This window comes from Mustela nigripes, chromosome 9 (assembly GCF_022355385.1).
Source record: "Mustela nigripes isolate SB6536 chromosome 9, MUSNIG.SB6536, whole genome shotgun sequence".
Taxonomy (NCBI): Eukaryota; Metazoa; Chordata; class Mammalia; order Carnivora; family Mustelidae; genus Mustela; species Mustela nigripes.
Window position 1 is genome coordinate 7,395,897 of NC_081565.1, and position 21,300 is coordinate 7,417,196.

At 54.3% G+C, this 21,300-nt stretch overlaps 1 protein-coding gene across 10 annotated transcripts; it reads left to right on the plus strand.

Moving 5' to 3' along the window:
- The first annotated feature begins 784 nt into the window (after positions 1-784).
- On the plus strand, positions 785-17,800 carry ST6GALNAC6 (ST6 N-acetylgalactosaminide alpha-2,6-sialyltransferase 6). Of its 10 annotated transcripts, none has more exons than XM_059410733.1 (7): positions 4,491-4,613; positions 5,763-5,819; positions 7,430-7,520; positions 9,343-9,522; positions 11,870-12,276; positions 15,448-15,555; positions 16,267-16,549. In XM_059410733.1, exons 2-7 carry the CDS (start codon positions 5,794-5,796, stop codon positions 16,454-16,456), a joined length of 1,002 nt encoding a protein of 333 aa, XP_059266716.1. In that variant the 5' UTR covers positions 4,491-4,613; positions 5,763-5,793; the 3' UTR covers positions 16,457-16,549. The 10 variants fall into 10 exon arrangements, with proteins under 10 accessions (XP_059266714.1, XP_059266716.1, XP_059266717.1 ...); XM_059410734.1 differs by lacking the exon at positions 16,267-16,549 and adding an exon at positions 15,856-15,911; XM_059410731.1 differs by lacking the exons at positions 4,491-4,613; positions 5,763-5,819 and adding an exon at positions 785-918 and having other exon boundaries at positions 16,271-17,800.
- The last annotated feature ends 3,500 nt before the right edge of the window (positions 17,801-21,300 follow it).

Below are 21,300 nucleotides of genomic sequence, written 5' to 3' on the forward strand. Positions count from 1 at the left end.
TGGGAAGTAGAGAGGAGCAGGCTGCTGGCCACACCCCAGCTGCTGGCCTGGCAGGAGCCTGTGCCTGGGCACAGGTACTGGGCAGAGGTAAGGGTGGGATGTAACCCGGCAGGCAGAGGGTTGGGAAGGGGAGATCCTAGGCTCAGAGGGATGCCTCTGGAACAGAGACCTGGCCTCGCTCCGGCTCCTGCTGTGGAATGCTGACAAATTAGTGCCTTCCTCCAGGCCTCAGCTTCCTCATCTGTAAAAGGTATTAAAGGAGTCCCTACTGGGTTGCCTGGCGGGCTCAGTTGGTAGAGCATGCGGCTCTTGATCTCAGGGTCATGAGTTCAAGCCCCAAGTAGGCATGGAACCTCCTTTAAAAAAAAAGAGGGAAAAAAAGTAGTCCCTCCCCATGGGATTTTATGAATTCAGAGAGATGGCCCCAGGGCTGGCACTTGATAGGTGGGTCCGGTCATTTTCAAAGGGATCTCCCTGGCTAACCGGGTCCCCCTGCCCTTGGCAGGGACAGAGGCGCTACAAGACCTCTCAGCCCCATCAGCTGCCTCCCTGCCCACAGCCTCATCCCCCGTCTCCAAGCACCAGAGATGGTTCTGATAGGATTTGAACTCACCCCCCTCCCAAGGGGTTGCCGCCTCCTCCTGCTCCGTCCCCCCAGGAGATGCTGGCTCAGCCCCTGGGCCCAGTGCACAGAGGAATCTCTGTCCTGGTCCTGCCCCCGGGTGGGATGTTTTTTGCTGGGTTGGCCTAAATAATGTGTCTTTCTGGGGTGGTGACTTGGCAGGAATACTCCATCGGCTACTTTCTCCGGGCCAAGGAGGGTGACCCCTGGCTGCTCCGGTGACTGGTTCTGGGCCTGCTGAAGGCTCTCTGAGGCAGCCCCTTCTCGGCCACTGGAGTTCCAGCAGCTTCTGAGAGGTGAGCTGGGGGCAGGAGCTTCCTCCCACCTCTGAGGGGTGTGGTGGGGCTGGGGCACCATGGTTCATGGCCCCTCTTTGGGGCCCTGTTTTCCTGTCTACAGCCCTGCCCCTTTGTCCCCTTAGCAGGCCTGCTGGGGACTGATCTACTTCATCCTGAGGTCAGAGGGGAGACTAGGTGAGTCTCATAGCCTAGAAGCGCTGGTGTCATTAGGGGTCTGTTCTCAGAAGGAACTTGGGGCCAGGCCAGGAACTCACACTCAAACCTCATCTAGGCAGATGAAGAGAAGATGACAGGTTCTTCTGGACACCGGTGGGCTCCTGTGCCCAGGTCACCGGGCCTACCTGACCACTCCAGCCTGCTATTTAGAACCAGCTGCTTCCTGGTTGCAGACCCGTTGCCCAGGTCTCGGGAACACGGGCTTATGGAGAGCTCCTGTGTGCAGGTCTACACCCGCTGGGGACTCCCCACCGGTCTCTCTTCCGGAAGCCCTTCCCTTGGGCTCCTTCTCTAGCTGGAGGGAAAGAGGCTCCAGCTTTCAGGCTTGGGTCCCACACTGGATCTGCCCAGGAGGTAGTGGGGAGACGGGGGCAGGTGTGGACCCATCTATGGGCCTTGGTTTTAGTCCATGTAAATTGAGAGCTTTGGTGGTGGGTGAGGAGGTCCTGATGGGCTCTTCCTAGGGCAAAGATTGCTAAGGGTTCAGAAGGGAGGGTGGTCCCACTCAGGACGCCCACTCTGGGACAGGAAGGCCTGACGCAGAGGCCACCTCTGCCTGACCGTGGACGGGCAGCCCTGTGGGGAGGACCCGCTCCGGGCAGGTTTAAAGGGTAGCTCCAGCACTGGCCAGCCATCCATGAAAGTCCTGCTGTGGGCGTGAGGCAGGCCTGGGGCTTCGGGGCAGAACGGCTCATGGTTATTCAGTAGACACGCGTGGGGGAATCCCAGCCTGGGCATCTGCCCACACCCGAGCCTTACTTTCTCCCTCTGGAGTGTAGCACCCATCTCATAGTTCATTTTAATTCGGGGAGGTCTGTCTGCAAAGTGCTTAGCACAGGAGAAAGCACCCGACACTCCCAGAGCTGCTGCTCTTACCCTGGTGATTACTGACACGGTTGTTCCTGTTCCTGGGGCCCAGGGAAGGGAAGCTGACCCTGAAGCGGAGCCTCCTGGAGTCAGTCTGGGCCCAGAGAAATGGCAGGCCTGAGGGGGGAGCTCCAGGTCCGGATTTGGTCCAGGAGCTGGGCTGTTGCACTCTTGATTTCCGGAGTCCGTGTCATTGGCCTGGGGCAGGAAGCAGAGCTGGGGACAGGACGCCCCCGCCTCTCGTACAGCCTCCAACCTGCAGGGTGACTTTGGACAAGGGGCTGCTCTCTGAACCCCCAACATCAGCCTTCCCACTGGACAGCCTTGTTCCCTACCCTGTGGTTTTCTGTCCCCGGCTGGCAGGGCGAGGTTTGGGGGCTGGAGTGGAGTGGGGCTCAGGAAGCACATAGAGGTGGACAGCAGGGGGGGCAAGAGGCCTTGAATCCACCTTTGGCTCTCCCCACTGAGCCCCCCTGCCCAGTTGGGGGTGCCTCCACAGCCTAGAAGACAAACCTTGGGTCCTCCCCCCCCCACTTTTGTTTTAATGGAACATAAAGTAGTATTAACAAATGACTCCATTGTGAACAGCCTGGAACTTAACAAAGCAAAAAGTGAAGGTAACACCTACCCCTCCTGCCCCGTATCTATTCTCCAGGGAGAACTCCTGCCAGTAGTCCAGTATGGATTCTTCCAGACCTTTTGTGTGCATTTACAATTCTACAGATATAGATGTATTTTTTAGAAATTGTGTTATAGATGCAGTTTATTTTTTTATAAGTTAAAAACTCAGTTTTTAAGTATAAAAACATCGTGTAGCTACTATCTTAAAATTTCTGTAAAATAGTTAAGCACCCACCCCCAAAACACACAAAAAAACAAAAGCAGCCCATAATTTTATCATTCCAGAAATGACCACTTTAAAAAAAAAATAAGATTTTATTTACTTATTTTTCAGAATGAGAGAGAGAAAGCACAAGCAGGGAGAGTGAGAAGCAGGCTCCCGGATGAGGGACTTCATCCCAGGACTGTGGGTTCATGACCTGAGCTGAAGGCAGACATTTAACCAACTGAGCCACCCAAGCATCCCCGGAAACAATCACTCTTAGCACTTTAATCAGTAATAGGCAGAAGGTATCTCCATATTTTCATTTGATTTATCTCCTCCTTCTCTTTTATTTTTTGAATACTGTGATACATACAAATGATGTCATCCATCATACTCACAAGTGACAAAACATAATAATATAACGACCCTCTTAAACCCATGTCCCACTGAAAGACCAGAAGGTACTAGAACTGCATGGCTGTGTGTTTCCTCCTCTCCCTTCCCGAGTCCCTGCCTCCCCCACAGAGACAGCTATGTTCTTGACTTTTGCTGCTTTAAAAGTTTAATCCTTTGAATAGGCAAAAAGCTAAACCTCTCCCTGGTTGTGAGGGCTGCCATCTATAGCTCAAACAACATAGCATGTAGTTTTATTTGTCTTCTGGGACTGGTCTTTTTCACCACTCATGTTTCTAAAATCCATGTCATTGTAGCTCATTCATTTTTCCCTGCTGTGTAATATCCCACCTGGGCATCCAGACAAGGAAACAAATCCATTCTCCTGTTGACAGATATATGGGCTGTTTCCGGTTTTGTGCTATGTCTAGCTCTGCTACGCCCAACTTTGTTGTGCACGTGGCAAGAATTTCTCCAGGATACATATCCAGGAGCGGAAAGCATATTTTTACAATTTCCTTTTCCAGAATGATTAACTTCTTTCACTTGCTTTCTTCGCCTGAACAGCCTGTAAATATCCTGGATATTTCTTCCTGGCGGTGCATAGCGCTTCTGCATCCTTCATTCTAGCTGGGCTGTGCCTTTGTGTGTTTGACCAAGTCCCAGTCAGGGGTACCATCACATAAAACGATGTCACGAATACCCTGATAACTCTAAGAAGTAACATAACATTTTTAATCCTGACGACACCCCATGAGGTTGTTCTTCCTATTTTCCAGAGGCAGAGGAAGGGTAAATGATGTGCAAGCTTCAACAGCTAGCAGAGGGCACAGTAGACTTGAATCCAAGGGAGGACCCCCGAGTTTACCCATGGTGGCTAGTGGATGCAAGGCTCTGGAGGCCCCAGGTAGGGGAGCCCAGGGAGAAACTCGACTGATTCCAAGCACAATGTGCCCCAGGACTTAGTTTCCCCATCCAGGTCCTGGCGGCAATAAAGCGAATAGAAGCGGCTCCGACTCACAGTGAACGGCTCCAGAAGGCTGTTCTGTGGGGGGGGGGGGGGGGGGGTGGGGGGGGGGGTGGGGGTTATTGCCACTACAGGCTGCCCATCCGAGCAAGGGCGGTGCTAGTGCGGTCCCGGCCCGGGGTCGCCAGCCCCTCACCCCTCCCCGCCAGCGCCGCCCCGGGGCGGAGTCACCCGCGGCCCCTCCAGGCTCCGCCCGCTTCCCTGGCCTGGGCCCGAGCGGCGGCGGCGGCGGCGCTAGGACCCGGCGGGCGGGGGCTGCGGCGGGGCCTGGGCGGCCGGAGCAGCGCGGACCCCGGCTCTCGGCTCCCGGCGCCATGTGAGGGGGCTCGGGGGCCGCGGGGGGCCGGGCGCTCCCCGGGGGAGGTGAGCGGGCGCCGTGCGGGGGCGGGTAGCGGGAGGGGAGCGCTGCCTGCGCCCCGGGGCGGAGGCGGGGAGCCCCCAGGGCCGGGGGAAGATGCGGGGCCCCAGATTTCCCCTAGACCCACTCCCGGCAGTCGCGCCTGGAGATCCCGGTCCTCGCGCCCATGGGCTGTCGCAGGGTTCGCGGGGCCCCTGCCGCTGACTCCATCGTTAGAGCTCGGGGACCTGCCGCCGTCCTGCCTCCCTCCTCTTCCCAGCTAGGGCTAGGGCTGTAGACCTCCCGGAGTGCGGGAACTGGGGGAGGTGGTCAGCGCCAAAGGGGGCGTAGAGGGTGAGTCGCACCCCGCCAGTGGACCCACGGGCTCAGCGACCCCCCATGTAGACATTAGGGGCCTCCCTCCCCCTTCTCCCCAGAGCCCTCCTCCCACGAGGCTCGTGGGGGCGTCTCGACCCTGCCGAAGGACTCCCCCACGCCGAGAGAGGCAAAGCCCCCCAAAAGAGAGCAGGGTGTGGCCCCCACCCTTAGCGCAGGGACTCAGCCCTCCTGCTCTGCCAGCCTCCGGGCTGAGGCCACACTCCTGGCCCCGCACTCTGGGCTGCCAACTCCCCAGGCCTCCCCAGCCTGAGCAAGTCTCTTCCCAGCAGGCCTGCTCCCTAGTGCTAGGCCAGGTGCTGAGCACACACTTGGTGGCCTCTGGCCCATTCCAGTCCCGGGAGATCCTGGAGGGAGATCCCGGCAAGCTCAGCCCCAGGCTGCTCCCTGAGAACAAGACTGTAAACAAGGCTCCCCGGAAGACTCTGGGCAGCTCTGCCTCTCTGAACCTCAGTCTCCTTATCTGTGAAATGGGGAGTAAGAGTCCTTCCCTTGCAGCGTTGCCGGGAGGATGGGGTGAGTGGGTGATGCGCAGTGTGGCTCCCTGCACGCCTTCCTCGATATTAGAGGGAAGTAGCTAGGCTAGGTGTCGGAGAAGGGGCAGTGTTTCCCTCGCAAGCTCAAGGTGAGGCAGGCCCCCAACAATGAATAACCACGAGACGAACAGCTACTGACAGGCACTGACCAAGCACTTTCAAGCCCGGTGCTTCCCTTGCCACATCTGCTTGAATCCTTTCAACAACCCTGTAAGTTACCTACTCTTATTATTCCCATTTCAGAGATGAGGAAACTGAGGCTCAGAGAGGTCACATGGCTTGCCCGAGGCCCCTCAGCCAGTAAGTGGTGGAACCGGGATTCGCACTGGCACCTGAGATGCTGTGACCATGGCCTTCTCAGAGCAGGATTGTGACGGGGCTGACCAGAGGGTCGGTGGTCCTGGCTGAGGGCACTGCTCAGGCAAAGGTGGGAAAGTAGGGGTGGGCCTGGGAACTGGAGATCCGTGGTGTTTCTGGAGCGTGGGGCATAAGAAGGAAACGGTAGTGAGAGGAAAGGCTCCGCTCAGAGACAGCTGGACCGTGAGGGCCTGAACGGCCAGAGGGTCAACGCTGATGGGTGCGACCCTGGGATTCTGGACTCCCGTCTTGCGCCATAATGGGCTGTGAGTCCAAAGACAAGCTGCTTTTCTCTTCTAATGAGCCTCAGTTTCCTGATCTGTATCGCGGGCACTGGACCCAGTGAGAGGCCCCGTGAACTCCTTGATGGGCCCTCCAGCCCGGGAGAAATCTGAGACCTGGCCGGGGAGGAGGGGGGCTCCCGCGGGGAAGGGGCGGGGCAGGGAAGTGGGCGGAGTCGGGGGTCAACCAATCAGGAGCGGCATTGGGGGGAGCCTCCTTTGGCCTGAGGTTCTATGGCTATTCCTGGTGGCAGTGTAGGAGTAAACAGCAGCCAGGTCAGGGGGCGGAGATAGTGGCGGGAGCTGGGAGGCCCCTGGAGGGGAGGACAGAGCTGGGGAGCCCGGGGCCCTGGTTGTCCCTCTGCACATTCTTCCTCTGTCCTTGAATCTGCTGGAGGTGGCGGGTTGCAAGTACTTACTCCCTTTTGACAGGTGGGGAAATTGAGGTCTGGAGGGGAGCTAGGGCCTGTGAGAATGTCCCCTCGCAGCACCGGCCGCTGAGGGCAGATGGGCAGGAAGGAAGGGCTGTCCTGGGCTGCATCATCACAGGAGCCCCCCACCCCCACCCCTGAGGGTGGGGCTGTAATTATAGCCCATTGGTGAGTTGTGCCCTTAACCCCCCAAGATCTCATTGTTAATTAGCGGAATCATTCACTGAACCTCCTGCACCCAATCCCGTGGCTTTGGAGGCACAGGGGGAGAGTGTGACTGAGGATCTGTACCCACCCCACCCTCAGAGAGCTCTTAGCCTAGCCAGGAGGTGACACACAGGAAGTTGCTGGCCTACCCCAGGCTTGGAGGATGAGAGGGCATGAGCAGGGTGCAAGAGGGCAGTTGTTCTAGATAGAAGGGACAGTTTGTGCAAGATCTGGAAGGGTGCCTGTGCAGAGGAGTCTGGGGACCTAGAAGGAATATTGCTTTGGGATAGGAATGCATGGGGCTCTTGCTGGGTGGGGGACAAGCCCCCAGCAGGGGAGTCAGCTTTAAGGCCTGCCAGCTGTCTAAAAGAGCGAAAGTATGGGGAGGTCCCTGCTCAGGGAGCAGAGTGGAAGAGAACAAGGGGCAAGGAGAGAGGCAGGGCTCTGCCACCACCCGGCTCTGTGACCACGGGCAGGTTCCTGCCCTTTCTGGGTCTCAGTACCTTTCTCTGCAAAATGAAGAGCCTTGAAGTCGTGGATGGGTAGGAGGGCTGGTAGGGTGGGGACGGTGTAGCCTTTGACTAGCTGTGCTAGAGGGAGAGCTCCCAAGCTGTAACCTTTCTGTGACTTGTAGGTGTGACCCCACATCCCTGCCCCCTGGGCCACCTGCAGGACGCCGGCCCCTGCCCCTCAGCAGACGCCGGAGAGAGATGAGTAGCAACAAAGTGAGTCCCCCTTCACTTCCTGTCCCCATCTCAGCCTTTTACTTCCTCAGCGAAATGGGCTCCTTTGGACCTGCCTCAGACCCAGGCCACCACCAGTGTCTCTCCCCTACCAAGAAGTGCCTGATGCCTGAGAGGCCATGGCTTGAGCTCTGCTGTGGCCACTGATCTCTGGCTTTGGTCAAGCCAGACTTGACCACCGGACTTGGTCCACCTCTCTCTTCCTAGTTTTGACTGGTCCATCTGTGGTAAAGGATGGGCCAAGAAGGTGACTGTGAAGGGTGGGGGGGGGGGGCAATGGTCAGAGTCAAAGAGGACAGGATGTTGTGAGCAGCACCCTGAGGGTGTCAGAGTGATCCATGCATTCATGTTTTCCTGAGCACCTACTATGTGCCCAGCCCCATGCACCCCTTTCCAGGGATCCACCGCAGAGCCCGAAGGTTGGAGTAGTGTGATGTGGGCATATCGATCTGGGTCTGATTGGGAGAGGGAAAGCACACAGTCATTTGAACAGGGAAAGATTAGGGGAAAGAATTCTCTGCAACAGCCAGGCATCAGAGTAATGAGGACTTGGAATTCTAAGGAATACAGAAAGGAGCAGGCCCCACCTGCAGGGCTGAGGTCTAGGGCACAGCTGTGGCCCACAGGATGGCAGAGAACCCACTGTGGCCCTGGGCCAGTGGAGTTGGCCTAAAGTTGTCATAAAACCACCCCCTGAGTTACAGGGAAGGCTGCCACTCCCAAGAGACACTCGGAGCCCATACAGAACTGCTCCAGGGAGGGAGCCTATGGCCTCTGGTGTTTGAGTGTACAGTCCGAGCTGAACTCTGGAGAAGCTGTGATCACAGCGGGAGCCGGAGGCACTCTGCTTCCAGCCTGCCTGAAGGCAAGGAAAGGGGGTTGGAGGGGAGCTGCGGAGTGCGTCCAGCTGCTAGCTGCTGGCAGCTCCTGGCCACCGGGCACCGGGGCTGGAGCAAGTGCTGTGGGAGCCCTGCACTGTGGAGGGGCAAGGGCACGGACCATGCGTCAGGCCCCCCAGCCTCAGGAAGCAAACTCCTTTTCTCCTGAACTGCCTCTCCAGTGCCATTTACCAACAAAGCTCAATCTGCAATTAACTGGCAAAGAAACACATGTAAGGGCCCAGGCCCATTTTCGCAGAGCAGGCAAAGAGGGTGAGCTTGGACCTGAGAGGCGATACGTGAACAAGCAGCATGGGGGTCTTAGCACAAGGAGCCAGGACTTCCAGATCTTGCCTGGCCGTGCAGGGCCTGGGCGGATTAGTCCCAGCAGATACTTTGGATATCCCTTTCCTGCCCTTTCGGTGACACGCTGGGCCCTGAGTGCCCATGCACCGCGATTCCTGACCAGATCCATCCCCTCCAGGCTTAATGAAAGATAAATATTACAGGGAATTCCTGTTTGGGGAAGGAAGATCTTGAGCCCTGTCCCTTGAATGCCCCAGCTGTCTCCAAGCATTCTTCCAGCTGCCCCCGGAGGGATCCCTCTGACACATGCAATCCAATCCAGCGAATCCTCCCAGAGAACCCCCTGGGCTTCTGTAATCCGGGAGCTGGGACACGGTGGCCGTGGAGGCTGTCTCGGTCCCAGCCCTCAGAGGTTATGGTCTTACGGGGCGGGGAGAGGGGGGTGGCAGTTTGAATGCAGCGGGACCGGTGCTGGGATGGGGGTGCTCAGGGGGCCGGAGGGGGTGGTGTCTGAGCTGGTCTGGAAGGATGAGCAGGAGGGAGCCGGGCAAGGCAGGCGGCAAGGACGAGACGGAGGCCTGTATGGCGGCTGGGCGCTCAGTGGCCTCTCCCCTCTCCAGGAGCAGCGCTCAGCAGTGTTCGTGGTTCTCTTCGCCCTCATCACCATCCTCATCCTCTACAGCTCCAACAGTGCCAGTGAGGTCTTCCATTACGGCTCCCTGCGGGGCCGCACCCGCAAGCCCATCAACGTCAGGAAGTGGAGCATCACCGACGCGTATGTCCCGATTCTCGGCAACAAGGTAGCGCGACAGCTCTGGGGGGGCTCCCCGAGACCCGGCTGACAGCTGACCCACCCCGCGGCCCGCCATCTCTGTTCCCACCTCCTCTACCTCTTCTCTCTGCTATTTCCGTTCTTCCTAAACGAGAGTCAAGGCCCTGGCTTCCAGTTCCTTCAGCCCCCTGTTGGCTGTGTGACCTCGAACAGGTGCCCTTGTCCCCCTCTGGGCCTCCATTTTCTTCAAGGTCCCATTTTTAGCCCTGATACCTTACTGCGTAGTGAGTCAGAATCCCTAAGGAGAGATGTCTCTGGTTTTCCCTGATCTCTCCCTGCTGGGGATTCCACACATGGTTTGGAAGCTGAGCACTGGAGGGCCTGACAATACAGAAACAGTCATAATAATGGCTGTCCGTTGTCCGTTGCCTGCTGTGTGCTGGGTACTGTAATTAGTGGTAATCATCATACCGACCCTGGGAGGTCGGCATCGTTAGCTCCCTTGAAGAGATGGAGAAACCAAGACTCAGAGAGGTAAAGTCATTTGTCCAAAGCCACACAGCCAGGGAGGGGAGGAGCCACAGTATTGCCCCCCACCTCCCAGAGGTGCAGCTCAGTAGAGAACCCAAACATTATTCCCAGGACTTCTGTTTGCCTTGCATAGCCATGAGACTGACGTTGTGTTTTGGGGGTCCACCCTAGAAGCCTCTAAGCCCTAAATGTTTTCTAGGAGGCCAAGGATATAATCGTTGGCCTGGAATATGAACTCCCACCTTCCAGGAGGAGGAGGTCTTCCAATCTGTGCCTGCCTCCCTCTCCTCCCTCACAAATCCTCCTGAATTTCTCAGGATCTGAATACACCCTTACTGGAAAGGGCCCATTAGCAGGTCTTCAGAGACCGATCAGCATCTGTCTCCAGACCCTAAGAACTCTTAAAATAAAAATAATGGAACCTGGAAGAAAGCAGAAGAGCTTGAGAGTGGGCGACACGGGAAAAAGGGAATGAGGCAGCACTGGGCTTATAGACAGGGATGCCAGTAGAGCTCGGGAAAGCTGGAACAGTCAAGATTTGAGGTCCAGGGCGCCTGGGTGGCTCAGTGGGTTAAGCCACTGCCTTCAGCTCAGGTCATGATCTCAGGGTCCTGGGATCGAGTCCCGCATCCTGCTCTCTGCTCAGCAGGGAGCCTGCTTCCTCCTCTCTCTCTCTCTGCCTGCCTCTCCATCTACTTGTGATCTCTCTCTGTCAAATAAATAAATAAAATCTTAAAAAAAAAAAAAAAAAAAAAAAAAAAAGATTTGAGGTCCATGGGATCCGCCATCAGATCTCAGAGCAGGGACTCAGGGAGGACTGCCGGAAGGACGTAGCTCCTGAGCTTGGGCTTAAAGGGTAAACAGGAATTCCATGGCAAGAAATTAGGCCCCAGAGAACATGTGGTTCTGACTGATTCTCCAGTGGGGAAACAAAGGCCCAGAGGGGCTTCCACACCCTGTCGGACTGACAAGGCGGGGTGGTGTTTGTGGGTGGTGCCCTGGGAAGGATGTCCTCTTAGGGGAACTGGACTGGGCTCGGGCTCTGTGGTCAGGTAGACCTGGGTTCCTACCCAGGTACTACCCTTCTCTGCTGTGTGACTTTGGGGACATCCCTGCATGACTGTCCTGTCCTCCTGTTCCTTCACTCTGCCCCAGCCGAGTGGCCTTCTTTTGCCTGTCAACACACTGTGGTCATTCCCACATAAGAGCCTCTGGTCTTGCTGTTTTTCCTGCCTTGTTAACTTTCCTACATGGTTCCTCGTCATCTTCCAAGTCTCAGCTCCGAGGGCCCCCCACTGCCCTGCCCTGCCCTGCCAGATCTTCCTAGAGTAGCCCCCACCCCTGTCGCTCTTGATCCCTTGCCCGAACTGCATTGTCTTTGTAGCATGTTTCACTCACCACTTGCCATTAGTTTTTTACTTGTTCACTGTCTGTCTCTCTGACGATGAGCCTTTTGAAGGCAGAAGGGGGGTCCCTTTTATTCATTGCTCTGTCCCTAATATTTGGCCATTAGCCAGTTGCTGTAATATTTATTGTCAAAGGAACAGCCTTTGACAGTTTCCTTGTCTTTAAAATGGGCAAAATAACGTTACCTGGGTGGCTCGTTCAGTTGGGTGTTTGACTCTCGATTGTGGCTCTGGCCATGATCTTGAGCCCGACATCGGGCTCCATGCTTGGCATCGAGCCTGCTTAAGATTCTTTCTCTCCCTCTGCCCACCCCTCCCCCCATCACAATAAGTAAGTAAAATAAAATGGGCAAATTAATTCCTGCCTCCAAGAGGCCTGGATGTACAGGCATTGAGTAGACATGACAGACAGTGTTGACTTTGCTCGCCCCCTCCCAGACGCTGCCCTCCCGGTGCCACCAGTGTGTGATCGTCACCAGCTCTAGCCACCTGCTGGGAACCAAACTGGGCCCCGAGATTGAGCGAGCCGAGTGCACAATCCGCATGAACGATGCGCCCACCACGGGCTACTCAGCCGACGTAGGCAACAAGACCACCTTCCGCGTGGTCGCCCATTCCAGCGTGTTCCGTGTGCTGCGGAGGCCCCAGGAGTTCGTCAACCGGACCCCCGAAACCGTGTTCATCTTCTGGGGGCCCCCGAACAAGATGCAGAAGCCCCAGGGCAGCCTTGTGCGTGTCATCCAGCGGGCAGGCCTGGTGTTCCCCAACATGGAGGCCTATGCCGTCTCTCCCGGCCGCATGCGCCAGTTTGACGACCTGTTCCGGGGTGAGACGGGCAAGGACAGGTACCAGCCTCCTGCCTGCCCCCTCTGGCCAGCCCCGCGCTCCCCATCGGCATTCTCGGCCTGGAGGGCCTGCTGTTCCCAGCATGCACTGCTCTGAGGGTGTGATCACTTCCTGCCACCCTCTGGTCACGTTTTCCAGGGTAGCAGGAGTTATTTCCAACATACTCTGCACTGTCATGTCTCGCCAGGAGGGCTTCCTCCCAGCATGCATTGCTCCAAGGGAACAGGGCTCCCAGCATGCTCTGCTCTAAGATGGCATATGCCTAGCATCTTTCTAGGAGAGCTCCCAATGGCTCATGGCCGGTATTCACTGAACCGAGCATGTCTTACTTTAGGCATATAGTTGCTCCCAGCATGCTCTATCCTAAGAATACATCTTTGCCAGCATGTCCTTTTCTGGCTGATCTCTCCAAAAAAGCTAGGCCAGTGCTATCCAGTAGAAATATAATGCAAGCCATATATGTCATTTAAATTTCTGTAGTAGCCAAATTAATAAAGTAGAAAGAAACAGGTGAAATTAATCTTAATATATTTTATTTAACCCAATACATCCAGCATATAGATCCTATACTTTGTTTTATCCCTAAATAGTTAAGATTTGAAGGAGCTATTGTAAATTGTATTTAAAATTTTAGGGGGTTCCCAATTACTCATTGCTGATATACAGAAATACGATTGATTTTTGTGTCTTGACTTTGTATCCTATAATCCTGCCAAACTTAGTTACTGGTTCTGGGAGATTTTCCCAGCTTCATTGGGATTTTCTATACATGTAATCATATCATAAGGATATGTAATTCAGAACAGTTTTATTTCTTCCTTTCCAGTGGTATGCTTCTTATTTCTTTTTCTTGCCTTATTATGTTGGCTAGGACTTTTGACACAAGGTCAGATGGTATGGAGAGTGGTGAGAATAGACATCCTTGGCCTTGGTTCCAGTCTCAGTGGGAAAACATTTGGTCTTTCATCATTGAATAAGTTGTTAGCTGTAGTTTTTAGCTGTCCTTTATTGAGTTGAAGAAGTTCCCTCCTCTAATTTGCTAAGAGTTTTTATCATTATTGGATATTAAGTTTTATCAAGTGTTTTTCTGTATCAGTTGATATGCTTATTTGGTTTTCCTTAAGGCTATAAGTATGGTGGATTATGCCACCATGTATATTTTTGAATATTGATTGATTTTTGAATATTGAATCAGACTTGTATTATTAGAATAAACTTCACTTGGTTGTAGTGTATTATTTTATATAGTGCTGGATATGATATGCTAATATTTTTTTGAGATTTTTGTGTCTGTGTTCACAAGAGATATCAATCTGTGGTTTTCTACTGTCTTTGCCTGGCTTTGGTCTTATGGGTAATGCTGGCCTCAGAAAAATGTGTAGAATTGGTGCTATTTCTTCTTTAAATGTTTGGTAGAATTTGCCAGTGAAACTGTCTAGGCCTGGAGAGTTCTTTTTTGAAGGTTTTGAATGATGAATTCAATTTCTTAATAGTTACACATACTTAGGTTAATCTGTTTCATATTGACTGAGTTTTGGTTTCATCTTGATTTTCAAGGAATTGGCCTATTTCATCTAAGTTGGGAAATTTATGTACATAATTGTTTATGATTTGCTTACCGCTCTTCCATATCTGCAGGGTCTGTGAGGATAGTCTCTGTTTTATTCTTGATATTGGTAATTTTATGTCTTTTCTCTCTTTTTCTTTGTCAGTCTCCTGAGAGGTTTATTTTCTATTTAAACTTCCCAAAGGGGGCGCCTGGGTGGCTCAGTCATTAAGCGTCTGCCTTTGGCTCCGGTCATGATCCCAGGGGTCCTGAGACTGAGCCCCACATCGGGCTCCCTGCTTGGCAGGAAGCCTGCTTCTCCCTCTCCCTCGTGCTGCTCCCCCTGCTAGTGTTCCCTCTCTTGCTGTGTCTCTCTCTGTCAAATAAATAAATATAAAAAAAAAAAAAACAACAAAAAACTTTACAAAGAACCACCTTCCATTAAATATATCCAAACTATTTTTAGTTAAACATATAGTCAAAAACCACCAGTGATATTTTCTGTGTGTGTGTGTGTGTGTTTAAGATTTTATTTATCTGGGGCACCTGGGTGGCTCAGTGGGTTAAGCCGTTGCCTTCGGTTCAGGTCATGATCAGGGTCCTGGGATGGAGCCCCACATTGGGCTTTCTGCTCAGCAGGTAGCCTGCTTCCCTTCCTCTCTCTCTGCCTGCCTCTCTGCCTACTTGTGATCTCTCACTGTCAAATAAATAAATAAAATATTAAAAAAAAAAAAGATTTTATTTATCTGACAGAGAGATCACAAGTAGGTAGAGAGGCAGGCTCCCCGCTGAGCAGAGAGCCCGATGTGGGACTTGATCCCAGGATCCTAAGATCATGACCTGAGCCGAAGGCAGCGGCTTAACCCACTGAGCCACCCAGGCGCCCCTGCATGTGTGTTTTTAAAGATTTTATTTATTTGACAGAGAGAGATCACAAGTAAGGAGAAGGGCAGGCAGAGAGAGAGGGGTGGAAGCAGGCTCCCTGCTTAGCCTGCTTCCCGAGCCCAATGTGGGCTCGATCCCAGGACCCCGAGATCATGAACTGAGCCAAAGGCAGAGGCTTAACCCACTGAGCCGCTCAGATGCCCCAATTTTCTGTGTTTTTTTCACACTAAAACATCACATGTGTATTTTACACTGATAGCACATTTTAGCCACAAGTCGCGCCCACATGTGGCTCCTGGCTGCTGCAGTGGGCAGCTCAGCTCTAGACCCTTGGCTCCTTCCTATGCCTTGCTCTGAACCTGGGGTCACAGCATGACCTCTGATGAGTCTCCCATTAGGTGTTTGCTCCTAGCGTGGGGACAGCTTCTAGCAAGTTCCTTTAAGCAAGACCATGAGTCTAGTAAGTTCATGGTCACTTACAACTTGCTCTGCTGTGACTAAATCTCCAGGAGTTGATTCCCAGCATGCGCTGTTCCTCCAGAGGAGCTCTCTCCACACCCCTCATCTCTGCCCAGACAAGCCCTCTGCCAGCGTGTTACATGCTCCCACAGTGGGGCTGGACTGGGGGGAGGTCCCTGAAGTGGGGGCGGGGCCCCTAGGGCGGGGGAGGGAGAGTTCTGGGAAACTCCAGATGGGCTGACCATTCCTTCCCATCCGCATGCCCCCTCTTTGCCGGCAGGGAGAAGTCCCATTCGTGGTTGAGCACCGGCTGGTTCACCATGGTCATAGCGGTGGAGCTGTGTGACCACGTGCATGTCTATGGCATGGTCCCCCCGGACTACTGCAGGTGAGCCCCCCCCCCCCCCACAACAACCAGTCACTGGTTTCAGGCTGGAACCCCGGAGATTTTGGCTGGGGGGGTGTCTTTGAGGGTTTCTGTTTTCTGACATTCAAACCGCTCTGCAGCGATCTAGGCTTCTACCTCGGGGGCCTCCCCCCAACTCAGCCAGAGTCCAGAGTTTGTATATTAATAATAACTATCATTAATATCATCACATGACAAGTCTGCTGGGTGACAGTGTACTTCACCAAGTGCTGACCGTGTTCCAAGCCTGGCTCTATTTGTTATGTCGTTTACTTCTCACAGGGACCCTCATGGATAGCTGTCTTATTCTTTCTGTTCCATAGATGAGAAAAACTGAGGAAGGCATTTTGTGAGTAGCCTAAGGTCCCACAAACAGTAAGCACTGGGGCCAGGCTCCAGAGCCTTACTTCTTACCACTACCCCACACTACCACCCTCTTAAGGAAAGGAAAAATCTCGGTCATTAAAAAACAACAACAACAAAACAAAAAAACCCACAAGAAACAAAAAACAAGAACAAAGTTGGGTGGTCATAAATCGTCCATCCTACATCCATTTTACAGATGGGGAAACTGAGGCCCTGGGAGGGGCAGGGATTTCCCCCAATGAAGTCCTCTAGCAAATCAGGAGCTGGAAGGGCCGGGCCCCGCTGGTGCCTCCTGTGCCCTGACCGCTCCCATCTGTTCTGCCCCAGCCAGCGGCCCCGCCTCCAGCGCATGCCCTACCACTACTATGAGCCCAAGGGGCCGGACGAGTGTGTCACCTACATCCAGAATGAGCACAGCCGCAAGGGCAACCACCACCGCTTCATCACCGAGAAGAGGGTCTTCTCCTCCTGGGCCCAGCTGTACGGGATCACCTTCTCCCATCCCTCCTGGACCTAGGCCACCCCGCCGGTGGACCTCCCACGGGGTGGGGGGGGGGAAGGAGGGAGAGACCACTCTCCTCCCAGCCACTCAACCAAGGGCCATCTCGTGGCCAATCAGAGCTGGCCGGAGTATCTTCGGGCCAATCAGGGCCTTGTATCCTCCAGCCAGTGAGGGCGTGGGGGTGTCTCTTGACCAATCAGGGATTTGGATTCGAGCTATGTGGTTAATCAGGGGTGTTGGAGGTGTTTTTTTGTCCAGTCAGGGTCTGAGCAGTCAATCAGGGTATTTCTGAAGTTATCTGAGGCTAAGGACATGTGCTTTCCCATGAGGCCTTGGTTCAGAGCCCCAGGATGGACACCGCCCCTCCCCCATCACTCCCTGTTGGCTGGGACAGTGGGGTCCTGTCCTATAGAGCTGGGAACTCTGTGCTGCTTCCTCACTTCCCAGAGCCAGAAAGAGAGGTTGCATGGGAGTGGGAGTTGTGTCTGGAGGCGAGGCCAGGGCATTTGGGAGCTTGTGGGGGGTATCTTAGAGGTAGGAGCCAGCATCTGGGTCTTGGCTCTGCCCTGAGTGGCTTTGGACAAAACTCTTGCCCTCTCTCTGGTCACCCTCCTGCCTGTGTCAGGTTCTGACGTGGAGTCTGAGGCCCTCTTCCCACTTTCCCCACTGACCTCCTTGGGTCTGTCTTCCCTAAGACTGGACCCCTCCAGCCACCACCCCTTGCTGCGGGGCTCAGCTCCTTGGGGGTCTGGAGTCCTCTTCCTCACCTCCTCCTGGAAACTTAGGGTATTTTTGCATAAACTCCCACAGGGGTTGGGGGTGGGTGGGATCTAATAGGAAAGGAACAAACCTTCAGCTGTGTCCTTAGTTCCTCCACTCAGCTGCCATTAGTTTGGCTCTTAAAGAGCCAGGCTCCCTTTTCTGCCATCCAGCAGTCAGGCTTTCCACCTGTTGGAGTAGCCTTTGGGGTACTCCAAAGAGGGGTAATCCCAGCCAAACTGGGGTTTCACACAGCCCCTTTTTCTGCAGCTGCTGGAGTCATCCAAGGGTCTCCCCTCAGCTGGGCCTGGGAAGGCTCTCAGGGGCCGGGAGCCCCTTTGCCTGGGTTCTGCCCCCTCACTCTACACCAGGCACTTTATTGCTGGACCTCAGTGAGGTGGACTTGCCCCTGCTCTTCCAGAGTCCGGGAGGGAAGACTGGAGGGCTTCCTGGAGGAGGCTGTGGAACAGGAGGGGTCAGGTGGAGGAGGAAGAGGCCAGCAGCAAGCCTTTGCACATTGGGGTGGGGGCTGGGAGCCGGTGAGTACCCCAGACTCGGTTTTGTAATGATTTGTTCAGGAATAAATGCACCTAAGCTCTGGTTCCATTTCCTTTGTCTCTGGGATCGAGCTTGGCTCCCTCTGGCCTGGCTATGGGCTTCCTCAGGACAGTGCCCACGCCCTCCAGCCTGGGAGCTCACGCACAGGATGGTTAGCTTCGCAGCCTGCCAGTGAGTCATGCGTTTTGTAGCTTGGGTGGAGACCTGGGAGCTCCAGAGGTGTGCGGGTTCCTGAACCAAGCCCACCTGGCTGTTCCAGTCCCTCCTCCCACTTCCTGTGTGACCTCAGGCAAGTCACCTCACCTCTTAGAGCCCTGGTTCCCTAACGGGTGAGACAGGTCCAGACACTGCTCTCCTGGTTCTAGGAAGTTCTAGGAAGGGGAGGGGCCCTCTGGCAGCTCCGTCCCAGACAGGCCCTGGAGGGTGCTAAGGACAGCAGGCCAATGACACAGGGCACTTTGTAGAGGTGACATTCTTCTGAGGCCCGAAGGATGAGGAGGAGGCCTGTACAAGTTGGGGGAAGTGCTTCTGGCAGGGAGACGAGGGAGGGGAGGAAATGCTAACACGGACCCTGAAAGCTTCATGGAACTGGAGGGGGAAGCAGGAGCAGCAAATGAGGGGGAGACCGCCGTTGGGGGTGGGGTGGTCGCGGGGGGTGCTCGGATTTGGCTCCAGAGCCTGGGGGTGCTGAGGGCAGGGAGTGGACATTTCCTGCAGGGCCCAGCGGGAAGGAGGCTGCAGGGCTGCGGCCCTGGGAGGAGCCTGGTGAGTCCTGGACTCCAGAGAGCTGCCGCCACCCTCTAGGCAAAAGGGTTTGTTTACTCAGTGTTGGCAAGAGGAAGGGGGTCTGTGACCCTGGCTGATTACAACCTGTTTAGGCAGATAAGATGCCCTTGGGAGTGGAGGCCTGACAAAGGGCCCTGTGTGAGATGAGGGCAGGCTGCGGGGGACCATGGGGGAAGAGCTCTCCCCGGGCACAGGGCCAGCTTGGAGGGTGGGCCACAGAGCTGCGAGGTGAGAGGGACACACTGCGTTTGTCTCTTGCTCAACTATAGGTTCATGCGCTAGGCAGCCCCAAGCCATGCGCTGCCCTGAGTGCAACTGGCGAGGGAGGGACTGTGGGGTGGGGAGAAGGGCCTGAACAAAAGCCTGGAGGGGGGGGACCCCACTCAAGTCAGCAGTGAGCCCACAGAAGGAGGGAGCAGTGGGAGAGGAGACTGCTTGGGGCCAGACGGGAGAAGGCCCTGAGTATCAGCACAAGATAGGCTAAGTCACAGCCCTTGGCCAGCAGCAGGATGGACAGGAGGCCACGGCTCACCAGGTACAGTAATGGTGGTGGTGGTTGGCCTGTCAGAGGGACAGGGACTCTTGCAAAGTCCTTACACGGGGTGGGGGGAGGGCTAAGACCTTGCATAGGAATGGAGAGCCGGCAGTATGGCCCACTTCAGTCCCACGTAAAGGCTTCTGGGAATCTGGGTGCAGGCAGAGGTTTCACGGTAGTTTCTCTCCCAGAACACTGTGGCCCTTTGGTCTGCTCATTGGTGGGCATGAAGGAAGGTGCCAAAGGTGGGCATTAAGAGGGGGGTTGGTGGAGCGCCTGGGTGCCTCACTCGGTTACAGGTTACGGTCTGCCTTCGGCTCAGGTCATGGTCCCAGGGTCCTGGGATAGAGACCTGCGTAGGGCTCTCTGCTCAGCAGGAAGTCTGCTTCTCCCCTCTCTCTCTGCCTGCTACTCCCCCTGCTTGTGCTCTATGTTAAATAAATGAATAAAATCTTAAAAAAAAAAAAAAAAAAAGAGGGGGGTTGGTTGCTGGGGTGGGACAGTTCAATTTAGCACCAGAAGGGAGGAATGGGGAGGAGGCATGGGGTCCTCCACACCACAAACTCTGCCTCAGACAGGACCCAGCAGAGACTGGTCCACTCACTGCCAAAACTAACTTCCTAAAGCAACCTCACTATGTTCCTCTTTCTCTGGAATCTTTACTGGCTCCCCAGTGTGGCCAGGACCAAACCTACCTCTTCATTTCAGGTTCGGAGCCCCCCATATCCCTGTGTATCCCTTTCCCAGTTACCTCTCTGAGGCTCCTACCCCTCACCCCTTCCTTGGGTTGGGGGCATCTCCCAGCAGCTGCAGACCTGACGCGTGCTTCCTAAAGTAGCCTCCAGCCGCTTCCTGCAGGGCTCAACTCCGCACCCACAGGGGGCAGCTGGGCTGTGGGTGGTTCGAGCTGCGAGCCTCAGAGTGACGCTGTCTCCCGGTCAGTCTCTCCCCAGCTGGCTTGTCTTCAAGCCTTGGGATTCTTTCTTTCACCAAAATATATTTTAAATATTTAAAAAACTGGTTTCAGGCACCTGGCTGGCTCAGTCGGTTAAACCTCTGACCTCAGCTCAGGTCATGATCCCAGAGTCCTGGGATGGAGCCCTGCATCAGGCTCTCTGCTCAGTGGGGAGTCTGCTTGTCCCTCTGCAACTCACTTCTCTCTCTCTCGCAAATGAATAAATAAAACCTTTAAAAATGAAAATAAAAATAATAAGGTTTCAGTTCATATGTTTTTAGGGTTTTTTAAGATTTATTTGCGGGGCGTCTGGGTGGCTCAGTGGGTTAGCGCCTCTGTCTTCGGCTCAGGTCGTGGTCCTAGGGTCCTGGGATCCAGCCCCGCATCGGGCTCTCTGCTCAGCTGGGAACCTGCTTCCCCCTCTCTTTGTCTGCCTGCCTCTCTGCCTACTTGTGATCTCTGTCTGTCAAATAAATAAATATTAAAAAAAAAAAAAAGATTTATTTGAGCACAAGCAGGGTGAGGGGCAGAGGGAGAGGGAGAAGAAAACTCCCCGCTGTGCTGGGAGCCCAGAGCAAGGCTCCATCCCAGGACCCTGAGCCAAAGGCAGACACCTAACCGACTCAGCCACCTGGGTGTCCCAGGTATTTTTTTTTTCATGTTATAAAGTAACATAAACCATTCAAATGATACAAGATAGAAGGTATCGCGGGTCCTAGTCCCTGTTAATAGTCTAGAGATAATCTTCCCCCTCTCCCTTCTCTCCACTTCTTCCTCCCTGCCTCCTTTTTTTCAGGTTATAACCAGGGGAAAAAACCCTGACACTTTATTTTTATTTATTTATTTATTTATTAAAGATTTTATTTATTTATTTGACAGACAGAGATCACATGTAGGCAGAGAGGCAGGCAGAGAGAGAGGAGGAAGCAGGCTCCCCAATGAGCAGAGAGCCCGATGCGGGGCTCGATCCCAGGACCCTGAGATCATGACCTGAGCCGAAGGCAGAGGCTTTAACCCCCTGAGCCACCCAGGCGCCCCACCCTGACACTTTAATATCCCAGCATTGGTGGAAAATCCACAGGTCATACACAAATAAAATAAAACAGGTTCTCACAGAAATTTGGATGGCTGGAAAGCTCATTGAACTTCCAAATTGCTCAAATAGAATTATAAAAAAGCAAAATTGTGTTTTTCACAGAGACCTCAACATGGCTGAGACAAGAATGCAGAATAAAATAGATATTTAAAATTGTTTTTATTTTCTAT

Bases quoted from the DNA above. Each gene is read 5' to 3' on its own strand.
- ST6GALNAC6 (XM_059410731.1), top strand. The intron at 9,523-11,869 runs GTAGCGCGACAG...GCCCCCTCCCAG, and splicing joins TCCCGATTCTCGGCAACAAG to ACGCTGCCCTCCCGGTGCCA. The intron at 15,556-16,270 runs GTGAGCCCCCCC...TGCCCCAGCCAG, and splicing joins GTCCCCCCGGACTACTGCAG to CGGCCCCGCCTCCAGCGCAT.